A 12,676-nucleotide genomic window follows, 5' to 3' on the forward strand; every position below is an offset into this window, starting at 1 on the left:
GTTAATGCGAACCTAGATCTAGCCATCGGCAATTGGCTGGCCGTTGTTCGGCGGCGAAGTGTCATTGGATTTGATTTTAATTTTTTTAAATTAATAAAAATCCTTTGCAAATATAGGGTTTATCAAACGGTATTTACGCTAAAGTTATTTTCCAATGCACTTTAAATTACAATTTGCCAAACTAGGGGTGAGCATGGTCCGAGTTGGGTCGGCCCACCCCCTAACCCTAGGATCAACCCACACAGTACTAGTCCTCAATTTTTGGGACTGAGGACCAATCCTATTGAGCTTGGACCGAGGATCGGACCGACCCAGTGGGTTTAGTTCGGTTCTAGGGTCAACTCGGAACTGACCAATAATTTATTTATTTTATTTTTTGTGCTCTCTGAAAAGGCAACCGAGGACCGGACCGACCCAATGAGTTTGGTCCGATTCCAAGGTCAACCCGGGACTAGGGGTGTGCAACAGGACCAGGTATACCTGGTTCCCGGACCGGTCCACCCAGAAAACAAGGTTGGGAACTGGTTCCCGTTGAAACCAATCCGGGAACCAGTTCCCAAAAATTGGAACCGGTTTAAACCGGTTTGGGAACAAGTTCCGAGTGATTACCCACCCGGAAATCGGTTCCTGGACCGGTTTTGGAACCGGTTCCCGGACCGATTTTGTAAGTAAATGTCAAAAACCCTTCTTTTTTTCTCCCGGTTTCTATTTTTACTCCCACAATCACACGACATTTTTCCTCTTAGCTCTTTCAAACATGCACGGCACTCCTTCTTTGTCATTCCTCTTCCTCACTTGCTTCCCTCCCTCACCAGCTCCCTCTCGCATTGTCTGATAGACGGACGGTGTTCGTCGTCACCAAATTCTTGTGTATCACATGGATTGGCTCGAATAATTTCTCTTTTGTAGGAGGAGTTATGCTTGCATAAATGAGTAGCTTCATGTAGTAGTTGTGTGGATAAGACTAATATTAGATCCATATTTGTTGCTAATTCTTCGCCTTATGATTTTATTTATTATAATTAGCCTTGTGGATTCTTAATTTTTCGTTTAATCATAAAGTTCATGTATTTATTTATTATCAGTGCTTAATGTTTCAATATAAATTAGGAGGATTACGTTATTTTCTCGCGTATTAATATAAAATTCGAAGTCGTATAGAATATCGGGAGATTACAAAACAGGTTTCAGTAGAAACATGGTTGACCCTGGAACCATATCAGAAAAATAGGGTGGGTTGGATATAGGGTCCAATACAAATAGGATCGGGTATATGGTCTAGAAAAGGGGAATCGGTTATAACAGGGTCGGGTACAGGGTCCAGGTCTAGACCCTACCCATCTTGGACCCGATCACCCCTACTCGGGACCAACCGATAATTTTTCGTTTCATTTTTTGTACTCTTTAAAAAGGCGAGCGAGGACTGGACCAACCCTATGGGTTCAGTGATGAGTGAGGTCAGTTAAGAGAGGCGAGCGACGTGTCTTGAGTGGAGTGAGCGTCAAGCGTCGAGTAGGGAGCAACAAGCTAAGTGAGCATCGAGCGGCACAAGTGACCAAAAGCGAGTGAGGTAAGTGTTGAGTGGCGAGCGGAGAAGTAGTTTCTTTCGATTTTGGCAAATTAAAGACTAAGATGACAAATAAGATAGAAGAGAACGAGTACTAGAGGAGGATGCCGTGAGGACTCTTCACAAAAATATTTTTCTCATTTGTAAATTATGATTGTTGATGCCGTAAAAAAATAATTAAAAGATCTAAGTTATTAAAAAATAGTGTAAAAATTATAAATAATATATTAGATATATAATATATATAGAATCGGGGTTAGTTTGGGTTGAATCGACCAAAAACTCCTAGGAACGATGACAAACTCGCATAATGTTGGTCCAAGAACCCGAGGACCAAGGACCGACCCACTCTCCCTAGGAACCGGACCAGGACCGGCTGGGTTGGGCCAGTCCAGGGTTGGTCCAGGGTTGACCCTAGATCGATGTTCACTCCTATGCGAAACACTAAAGTATTTTGAAGAACCTCTTTACCCCCAAAGGTATTTGGTATTTTCCCGAAGGTATTTCCCTTAAACAAAACCAAATGGGTCCTAAGGCTCCCACTATTCGTTGACTTGTGTGCCACTAAGCACTTTATCGTCACATGTACGAATATGACCATATGAACTTTTCATCTTAACACAATACTTCCAAGACTTCATGATTTACCCATTCCTCGACTTGTTCATTTTCATTTAGTTCCTTTTAGTCATCTTCAATCTTTTACTTCATACCTCAGGTTTTATCAGTGGTGATAGAGTTCTCCTTGCATTTTTTCAATCTTGAGACAAGACAACAGCTGCATGTATCTGATAATCGATATAACCAACTGGTTTTGTCAACTTGAAAATATCATAAGAAGTTTTCTCAACGGAATCGTACTCATGCTTCCACTCCGGGTCATCATCGAATTCCTTGGCAATCAGATTTCCTTGCGGCTGGCTTTAGCCTAGCTTCTTGCTGGGGTCGTCACTGATGATGGAGGCTCGCGTGTATATAGGTGGCGTCGGAGACAGCGGAGATAGGCGGTAGGGGCGGCGATGATGCTAATCAGATTGGGTCAAATAGGAGCTCACCAAGGATGGGGACCGATGGTGTTGCAATTGGTGAAGAAGAGAGAAGCGTGCAAGTTTCAAGAGGGACTATAAGTGGTTGGGCTTTAGACCCATTACAAATTCACATTTTATTAGACCTTATTACTCAAATCCATATTAATCTATTTAGCAATATTTAGCTAACCCATATATGACCAAATCCTTATCATGTACGGGATAATAAATGGGTCTTCAACCCAGTTTAACACCTTCCAGAAAAAAAGAAGAAGAAAAAACCAATTTTGACGTCCAACTTGATTAGTCGCACTCACATGGAGACCGTTGACCACCTAAAAGTCCACCTCTAGCAAAGGTGAGCGGAGGATCTCAAGAGAAAATGCGCAACCAGGACATACGCTCAAGGTTCTAGGTGTTTGGATTTTGGGTATTTTGAGTAGGGTGGTGATGTGTTAAAAAAAGTCACGATATGCTTAATTTGGAGTCCAACATTAACAAAGTACCCAAGCATGGAAAAACTCATTTGAATGTGGGGAAATTTCAAGCAGATTCTTAAGCAGAATCTTTTTCGCGAAATACACTATAAACTAGAGTTTGTCTCGGATTAGCTCGTGTGCTGGACAGGTGTGTATCAGAAAGCCAGCCAGACTAACAGGAAAAGTGGTAGGCCATGGTGCACGTGCACCGTTCTGCGCCAATTGTAGAAGGTATTTTTCTGTCGTAAGAGGATGAACAGCTCATTTAAAGTGGTGGGGGGTGGAATCCGTCCTTCCCTACTCTTTTGAGCTTGATGGAGTATGTTAGACATCTTAATGAGCCTCAAAAGTTAGCACGAGTAACACACGCATCTAACCTCATCACCCAAGCTCACTAAATGTACGACAGATTTATTGTTCTTGCAATGCCACAGCTTCCTTTCTTTGTTGGACCAACCGGTGGTCCCAATGAATGAAAGCTGCCTCGATTGGCCCGTGATCCTAAATGCCACCCCACGCCACCCCCCAACGCCACCCCATCCCACCCCACATCTGTGATCTTTGATCATCTCATTAAACCTACAGATCAACACAACTTGGACCTGCTAATTCTATGCATTGAATGCAGTCCCTCACTTAATTTTTTTAAGGTTTGGACTAAAATCGGTCTCTAATGCGGGATTATACATGTTAAAAGCTTCATGCCACGGTCTGCTCCATGTTCTTCTATCCAACATATTGATTATACGGCTCATGTCCCTACTCTAATCAATCTCTGTCAAGATAAGGCTGTTAGATTCGAGTGAATTCATGTGCGACACCTCCTATTCAGTACGGTAATCATGAAGTTTGGTCCTATAAAGGTGGGATCAAGCGCGACAAATATTTCCCCAAAACACGCTACATCCTTCCCGAGTTCTTTGCAATTCGAGGGGGGGATGAAAGAAAACTATCGAAATTTCAGGGAGAGGAGGGCCTCACGGAGACATAAATTACGTGAACTGGCAAAAGCTGCTCACTCTACATCACCATTAAGTTTTTTTTTTTTTTTAAAGTCTCTATGGACCACGGGGAAGCACTTAAATTTTGTGCATGGTCATCATCAGTAAGCCCCATCTGGATACCCTCTCTCCTCTGCTGCCCTCATAGTCAGATTAAAACCCCACTTGTTTTTCCCCACAGTATTTATAGAATTTATGAGCAGTAGAGTTATATGTGAAGAAAGTTTTATAGACGTTTCCGACACATGACATCTGGTCCGATGTGTCCACCGACTATTTTCTACGTGATTTTGTAAATCGATTTGGTAGACCATTGTTTTTTGCAGCCCAACGTGTTTGTTCTATAGATTTTGCTATGGACATAGTCCGTCCTAGATAATTAAAAAAAAAAAGAGGGCCTGACATTAAGCCAAGTGTGCGGTCGCGGATCGCATAATTACTATAATAGAACTCTCTATCCTAAGCTTACGGTTTGGAAATTAGATAGAAAGGGACGCACATGCCGGATTTTGTAACTGTGGGTGGGCTTTTGGCATAGTCCGATGGTCGTAAGGTCATCCACGTTGATTTGCCTACTAAGGTCGATGTCTTTCTTCCTTCATAGGAGTACGTTAGCGGGCATAGATTTGACTAACTTTCGATCTGGGATTACTTTAGTACCATAGAATAAAGAAATTTGACCGTGTTGTGCTGCTATGCTCTCATCAATGACCTAATGCCTCCCCAACTAAAAAAATAAACTAAAAGGACAATCTTGAAACGTACACCCACCGCATATTTAACATTTTCACCGATCTTGAAACATGCATCCGACAAAATATCTAGCGTTTTCTGCAGCTGAAATTAAGTACGCAGCTTATTTCAAATCAAATGTTTCGGTTATTACGATCTACCATATTCTCTCAGGTCTTATTAACGATTGCTATCGAAAACACTTATCAATCATATTCATCAAGAAAATTGACGTTTTTGGGATATTTAGTATTCATAACATGAAAAAGATTACCACCGAAAATACTTATTATCAAGAAAATCGGCGTTTTTAGGATATTGATTGTGCATGACGAGAAAAAGATCGTACCTAAAGAAATTCCCTGAATGGGTGCCCCAGAAAGCTCTTTAACAAAAACCCATTTTATAGAAATGAAGGGTAGCTCCATTTATGAGTTCTCTCTTACGAAGCTCATGGGGTCTTCGTCAACTTAGAAATTTTCTTTTTTCTGCATATAAATAATGGTGCAAATCCAGAGAGCAACAACTCCATCAACACTTTTTTCAAAAGATTAACCTCAAAAGAATCCGCAAATCGCTATGAGCCAAGAAACTACAGAGAAAGACTAGGGCTTCCCGGTCCAACTCCAAACCCTATCGTCTAACACTCGCCATTTCTTTATACCATCGTCAGCTTCATTTTCGGATCTTGAATTTCGAGCGGTTGCCAGTCTCGCCCAAGGAGATAGAAAAGAATGAAGCAGAGCCAAGGGACTGCTACGCTCAGAGAAATGCTGAGCAACGCACACCACGACGAGCAGCCTCCTCAGAAGTCGCTCCAGATCAAGCAAGAGGACAGGTTCTTCTCCAAGCTGCTGTCGAGGGAGAGCTCGAGGGTGGACTCGTCTTCCAGGGTGTTCTACTATGGAGGAGCCCCGCGCGCGGTGCCGTTCCGGTGGGAGTCGCAGCCCGGGACTCCGATCCGGGACTTCGCGTCGTCGGACGCCGGCTCGTCCTTTCCTCCTCTCACGCCGCCTCCCTCTTATCACTCGAAGTTGAAGTCGAAGTCGAGAAGGTTCATGCAGATCAAGAATGTGGACGGTCACTTCACGCCCAAAAAGGTTTCAACGAAGAGCAACATATTTTCGAAGATCAATCAAAACACGAAGAAGCCGCAGCACGTTTCGCAGTCGTCGTCGGGATCATCGACGTCGTCCTCATCCACGTGGTCGACGACCTCGTTTTCTTCGCCATCAGTGGCCTCGGCTTCTTCGACAGAGTCCAAGTTCAACAGGCGAGACTCGTCTTGCGCTAGGTCCCCGCCGGTGCATTTTGGGTTGGAGCACGCCAACGACCACGACGACAACGAAGACGACGAAGATGAAGAAGACATGTTCGAATTGCCCATTTCGGCGATGAGATTAGGTGCGAGAAGAACGTTCCTGCTGAAGCTCCGAAGTTGCTATCCAGTGGCTAAGATGAAGAATACCTTCTGCTCCATTTTGGGACATGGTTCAGGTCAAGGAAGTGTATAGAGCCAAGAGATTTTTCTTTTCGTCCAAGGTTCTGGTTCTTCTTGCAAGCCATGTATGAAATTACCGAAACCGCTTGTTTCGCGCTGTGTTCCCCTTCCTTATTTAATCTCTGACATAATGAGCTTCTTCGATGTCAAGTTTCATGTGCTGCACAGTCCATCCAGCAATCGGAATTGGAGTTAGATTTCCCTTTTGGCTTTGTTTTCAAATAAAAAATAATGACATCGTTATTATCTTGATGACATATTTGATGTGCGAGGTTGGTCAAGTCACTCTCTCCTTTAACCATCCAACCAACCTAATTCCCGTGCGCAGGAACCCACTAATGATTTAATAGGCCCGATACGAATTAGGTAGATTTTCAACAAGATTTAAAAGCATTGTTGGTTTATGTCCCAAGACCCCACGACATAAAGGCCCAATTTATACACTTCCATATAGTACATCAACGATTCGTAGAGGGGGAAAGCATCTGTAACATCGTTACAAAGTAGATGGTGGGTTGAGAACCCAATCCATAGGGCACATCTCACCCAATGAGCGTATTCATTCGCTTTGCGATGAACATGAACCTTCTTAAGGAGTCGAAGAAGGACGCTTCCGAGGTTAATGTTCTCGGAAACATGGACAGTCCCATCGACCCTTATCATGTTCCATTCCACTAGTGACAAGTTTAGCATCAGTTTCCCCATCTACCTTCTTTCATTTGCATCTGCTGAGCCAGTAACACTTTCTAGAACGGCAAACCCTCACCCACCTCCACCACCTGTGAGTCTCCAACGGTGGTCACGAGCCACGATTCCCACACCAGCATGTAGAGTTACGCCATTACCATGAAGCATCAGAGGTGATCCTGATTTCTCAGGGGTCACGTGGTCCCCAAACAAAAGGTTCCATATCACTTCTAGATTCCCCCTCACCCACTGCTGACACACCAAATTTACAGTTCTTCAGCCCTTTCCCCATGCCCAGGGCTGCAGAACCTCCTGAAAAACAGGACTTTCCAAGTCCAATACAGCTAGACATCTCTTTTTCCATATGTACCAGCACATAGAAGCTATTCAAGTTGACCACCAACTCTTGAGATCATTTCTCGCCCCCTTTGGAGATATAAGTTCTCTGATTCATTCAGAGGCAAATATTTGCTTCCACAGACCTCGTACCCATCACGGCAGACCAGACACTCGGTCCAATGATAAAGTAGCAAGAAATGTACAGCACTATCTTCCCGATTACGGAAATAGCATTCAGCACTAAACTTCCCTCGTCCTGAACAAGTTGACATAAGTGACCGCAACATTAGCCCACATCTTCCAGAGGAGGTGCTTCAATTCGGGTGGCCAACCAATGTTACTTGTTAGCTTCTAGACTGATTTATTGACTGTGTGTGAGCTCAAAAGTCCTCTTTTGTAACGTTTTTCCTCAACTGACTTGATCACCTGATCAGCAGACGTAACTGTTGTTTTCCTACTCTTCTCAGCAGGCCAAAGTATCCTGTCTTCTTCTCCAAATAAAGGCATGGGACGTCAAGGATATTTCTCTTCTCCGCAACGCTTGTCACGTCTTCAATAATAGTCAAATTCCAATTCCTAATATCTCAACTCTTCATCAACCTCTCCATGGTCCCCTCTTATCAACTGATTACCAAGCACCCCTGGGTTCCATTTGTCTTTCCACACCTTGATGTCTTCACCAATGACAACCTGCCATAAAGCATGTTACTTCAGTTTTTCTTTCCCTCCCACTATTCTAGACCACCTCCGTGAGGCTCTAGTGCCCTTTCTAGCATAAAAAAAGTGTGACAATACGGGGCAGGGTCTCTTAAGCCTGATGTTTGATACCTGTAATCTCACAGCTTGTTAAGCAAACACAGCACAGAATCAGATATAAGAATGAAGAGATAGAGGGATAAAAGATCGCCCTGCCTTATGCCTCTAGAAAGATGAATAATGCTAGTTTCCTTGCCATTTATAACAATTTTATAGCTTACGGATCTAAACAAAACATAATCCAGTCGATCCGTTAAGAACAAAATCCTAAACTCCTCAGAAACTCTTCTAAGTAATCTCATTCCACCAAATTATAAGCTTTGTCCATATCAATTTCTAGCGCACAGAGCCACTGAGAAACTGTTTTCTCGATTTTCAAATGGTGGAAAACCTCACGAACAAAGGGAATGTTTTTTTTCCTGAATTCGCCTACCATTTACAATTTGATTTATATATATAAGAGAAGCCAACAAGGGTTTCAATCTATTAACGAAGATTTTAGTGATGATTCTGTATATAAAATTACAGAGGTGTTGAAGTAGAGACAGGCGAAAACAGGGTGTTAGAGCAGGAAAACTTGTTATAAAGCACTACAGGAAGTGACGATGATGAAAAAGACTGATGATATGGAAGAGAAAACAAGAAAGGAAAAGACGGATGGAGCGGGAAAGGATCAAGGAGTGCAATGGGAATGATGGTGAGAATGAAGACGAAGACGATCTTCCAGCACAAACTCTCATGCTAAAGGGAGAGAGAAAGAGGCTCCCATCAGGTGCACCCAGCCACGAGAGCAAAGGACTCGTGTAGTTTCGCGGGTTAGCATTTGGTACAATAGTGCTATGTGATATTTTTGGTAGTATATTTGCCACAGCATGTTGGAGTCAACACCTAATATAATAATAAGAAGCCAAAGAGAAGTGTGCTGCAGCACCACTTCTTAAACCGCCAAAGAAGAAAATGAAAGTCCATTACGCATGAAGGAATGAAGGGGCACACATTATAATAATATTATAGTAGTTGCTGGAGTCTTCAAGAGCAGGAAGCAAGCTTCAACTTGCTAAACTTGAACGTGAAGGAAAAGTTGCAGCCCACAATTGTTGACTCCTTAGCCAAGAAGAAAAGTTCAACTTCAGCTCTTGCATGTTGAAGTCAAAGGCGGTAGAGTGAGGCGGTGAAGTCCTGGCTGTGGAAGATGTCTATAAATAGGGCTTGGGAGTGCAAACGTGAAGCAAGGCCACACGAGTTGAGAGAGGAAGAGATTGAGAGAGAAAGAAAGTCTCTTCAGAGAGAAACCAAGGTGTGAGCCTCAGGAGGTACTGCAGCCTCAGTAGCTCTGTGTGAGCAAGTTATCCCTCCGTGATCAAGAAGGGAAAATAGAATAGCTGATTGTATGCTTGTATTAATTAGTTTGAGTGTGATTGTATCAGCTAGTTTGATTTGAGTATTTTAACGCTTCCGTATATTTTATAAGCTGTGCACTCTACAAAGCAATCATGCTTTTTCAATAATTTGTAGCTTATTGAGGTCCTATTGGGAAATTGTTACGGAATAGAGAACGTTGGAAATACACGCGACCTCTCAGTCCATATAGAGACCATCGCTTCTGTCGTCCAAATCCAACTAGAGAATACGTCTATTTAAGATTGAATTATTTATGAAAAATAGTAATTTGTTTATCGCAATTTTGGAATATCAAAAAGGGGAAGGACTTGCTTACTCTTTTCTGCTTTTGTTGATACTAATGTTTGAGTGTCGAATCCTTGATATTTACTTCGAAATTAACCATTAATATATAATCATCACGATGACACGTGTTCATTAGATTTGCTTTGATATACATTCACAACTAGATGAACACATAAAAAGAAAAAAGAAAAACAAAAGGCAGTTGAAAACCCAAATCCTTATCTCTTTTTTATCATATAGCAATAAGAAGATAAGAATGTGTTTACCGTTGTTTATCAAGATTAAAAACTTTGATGACAACATGGGGGGGAGGAGAGAGAGAGAGAGAACAACAATAATAATCTACGTTCTTTGTGTCTTCTCCTTCAGGAAAGAAAAAGTACCCTTAGAAAAACATGGACGACAATGGAAGTGGAAGCTTAAGCACAACCACACCATGTGCAGCTTGCAAGCTTTTGGAGAGGAGGTGCGCCCAAAATTGCCCCTTTTCTCTATATTTCTCGCCTCAAGAAACCCACAAGTTCAAATTATTTCATGAAGTTTTTTATGCTAGCAACTTCTTCAAGGTCCTCATGACAAACCCTGTTTCCCCTTCCTCGGATATTATCTTCTTCTAATTTTCTATGCAAGACCTAGTAAATACTCCTAGGTTGATTTTGTTGTGCAATGCGATGACATATATCATTATACCAATATTGTTACATGTGCCGACTTGAATTATGTTTATGGAAAGTACAATTTTTTTCACGCATTCGAAGTAATGTATAAAAGAAAATCCACATCTTTTAAACTAATGGCTTTGTGGCTTGTGGAAGAAGTACATTGAGCATGACTCGTATGCCACACACCATGAAGTAACATTGTTCTTCTTTTCTATTATGGCTTGTGAAATTCAATCTGATGATCGAAAACAGAACCCTAGACATATATGTACCTTAATACAAACAAATAGGGAATTTGTTTCATACTAATGGTTAGCTCGAGTTTCATGATGTTTTCGAATACTAGTACAATGGTGGCAGTGGACACAGGAGGTACCAGAGAGCCAAAAAGCTGAAGCTGCAAATAGTCTTGAGTATGAAGCAAGTTTGAGGGCCAGAGATCCTGTTCATGGAAGCATGGGCGTGATCTCTGCCTTGCAAGGCCACATTCAGAGTGCACGGGCCGAGCTCAATGCAGTTAGAGAACAAATGTCAAAGTATAGGGACCAAGCAGGCATTGTCCCTCCTCCCAATGATGGCTTGCTTCTGCCTAACATCGCTACTTCAACGGTCGCACACGTCGCCGTCAAAACTGCCTCGTCTCCATTCAAGCTCGCCATCCTCTTCCTCCTCCTCCTCTTCCATGCTCTCATGGCCAAGCCTTCCGTCCAAAATTAGCATCTATTGATGTTTCTGGTGAAAGCATATATATCCTATATTTTTGTTAAATTTCTAGGACAACAGAAAGCCTTTTCTTTTATTTGCTCTTTTGGGTGATCATGAATGTTTGTGCGTTTAGCTTAGCTTGGTCAAGTTTCATTCTCCTTCGTATTTTTTCCTCCCGTATCTGTTTACTTACTTTGGTTTATCAGTCATCCTTCATGCGCTTTTCAATTATGTAGTCATATAATGAAACGTGAAATTTGAAAAAGACAGAACCTTACTCACATTATACCAAATGATTAGATGTCGATGCATCATTGGAAATATGGTCGAAACTTCCAAAAGGAAGAATAATTTTAGAGGACTTGGAGTATCGGATGCTAATTAACTAGAGGTTAAGTAGAGGCTTGCACATGCTAATTAATTATCACGGCTTTTACTTGTGAACAACGATAACTACAAACAATTGAACTTGAAGTGACGAGACGTAGGGGCCAGTCTTTTGTTTCTTTTTCTATGATGATGTGATTAGAGAGCCTGCATTTGAATCTTCAAATTCCCTCTTTCATCTTGTAATTTTTGTCAAGTACAATCCCACATCATTGAAGCGACCCAAGTCAAGCGCTTGTGAAGCGAAATAAATAGGACCCTGGGCTTTCAGTCTTAAAAAGGCCAACCTTTGCATAAGGGGGCTTGAAAAAAATTAGCCGAAGACCACAAATTTGGCTCAAGGGGCTTTGAACACCCAAAAGCTTTTGAAAATGTTAGTCCCAAACGTACCTTTAATCTTTCTGAGTTGTTGCTTGTTGAAAACCTCTAGACAGCTGATTTAAGATACTTCAACAGCTGATTTAAGATACTTCAACGGAAATCACACTCTACGCCGCACTATTGAAACAAATTGTGCGCGAATATTTGTTCCAATCATAGCAGCAGCAAGAGTATAAGGTCCTATTGTTCCAATGTGCGCGAATATTTGTTCCAATCATAGCAGCAGCAAGAGTATAAGGTCTACTGTTCCAATCTCCCACGAAAAAGAAAGGCTTAAACTCTAGGGGTTGACTTTAGTGAAAGTGATGTGACAAACTCAATTGATCCTAATAAAGAACACTCAATGATTTAAATTTTACTTGTAATTATTAAAATATGTCTCGAGTTTGAATTTATTGAATAAAATCAACCTGATTTAAATAAAGTGAAGTGCATGGGCTCTTCTTGGTTGTGAAATAATATTAAATGGAGAGGGGCACACAAATTATATGTCCATGTCAGTGCAGTCGGCCAAAGAAAGGATAAAAAAGGAAAGTTCAAACTTTGGTTTTGGTTGACCGAGTATGACTTGGACTTTGTTTCCTATTCGATGCGGCAACCTTCACCGTGGAAATTGCGGCAGCCTTGGAAATTTGCACTTTTGCTGGCGGTGGTACATATTATATTTTGTTTAGGTTAGAAGATGCTTTTTGGACGAAGAGTCCTGACAAACCATTGTTGATAAATACGTGAAGTGCTTCCTGAAGCGCTGTTTCTGACCGAGCA

At 41.8% G+C, this 12,676-nt stretch overlaps 2 protein-coding genes across 2 annotated transcripts; both read left to right on the plus strand.

Annotated features, from left to right (window-relative positions):
- Positions 1–5,224: 5,224 nt before the first annotated feature.
- Positions 5,225–6,560, plus strand: LOC104421004. Its single transcript, XM_010032810.3, has one exon. The coding sequence runs from the start codon at positions 5,542–5,544 to the stop codon at positions 6,319–6,321; it is 780 nt and encodes a 259-aa protein (XP_010031112.1). The 5' UTR covers positions 5,225–5,541; the 3' UTR covers positions 6,322–6,560.
- A 3,589-nt stretch (positions 6,561–10,149) lies between these two features.
- LOC104423333 (LOB domain-containing protein 15-like) lies at positions 10,150–11,320 on the plus strand. Its single transcript, XM_039303154.1, has 2 exons — positions 10,150–10,360; positions 10,820–11,320. The coding sequence occupies exons 1-2, from the start codon at positions 10,172–10,174 to the stop codon at positions 11,153–11,155; spliced, it is 525 nt and encodes a 174-aa protein (XP_039159088.1). The 5' UTR covers positions 10,150–10,171; the 3' UTR covers positions 11,156–11,320.
- The last annotated feature ends 1,356 nt before the right edge of the window (positions 11,321–12,676 follow it).

This window comes from Eucalyptus grandis, chromosome 10, assembly GCF_016545825.1.
Source record: "Eucalyptus grandis isolate ANBG69807.140 chromosome 10, ASM1654582v1, whole genome shotgun sequence".
In the NCBI taxonomy this organism is placed as follows: Eukaryota; Viridiplantae; Streptophyta; class Magnoliopsida; order Myrtales; family Myrtaceae; genus Eucalyptus; species Eucalyptus grandis.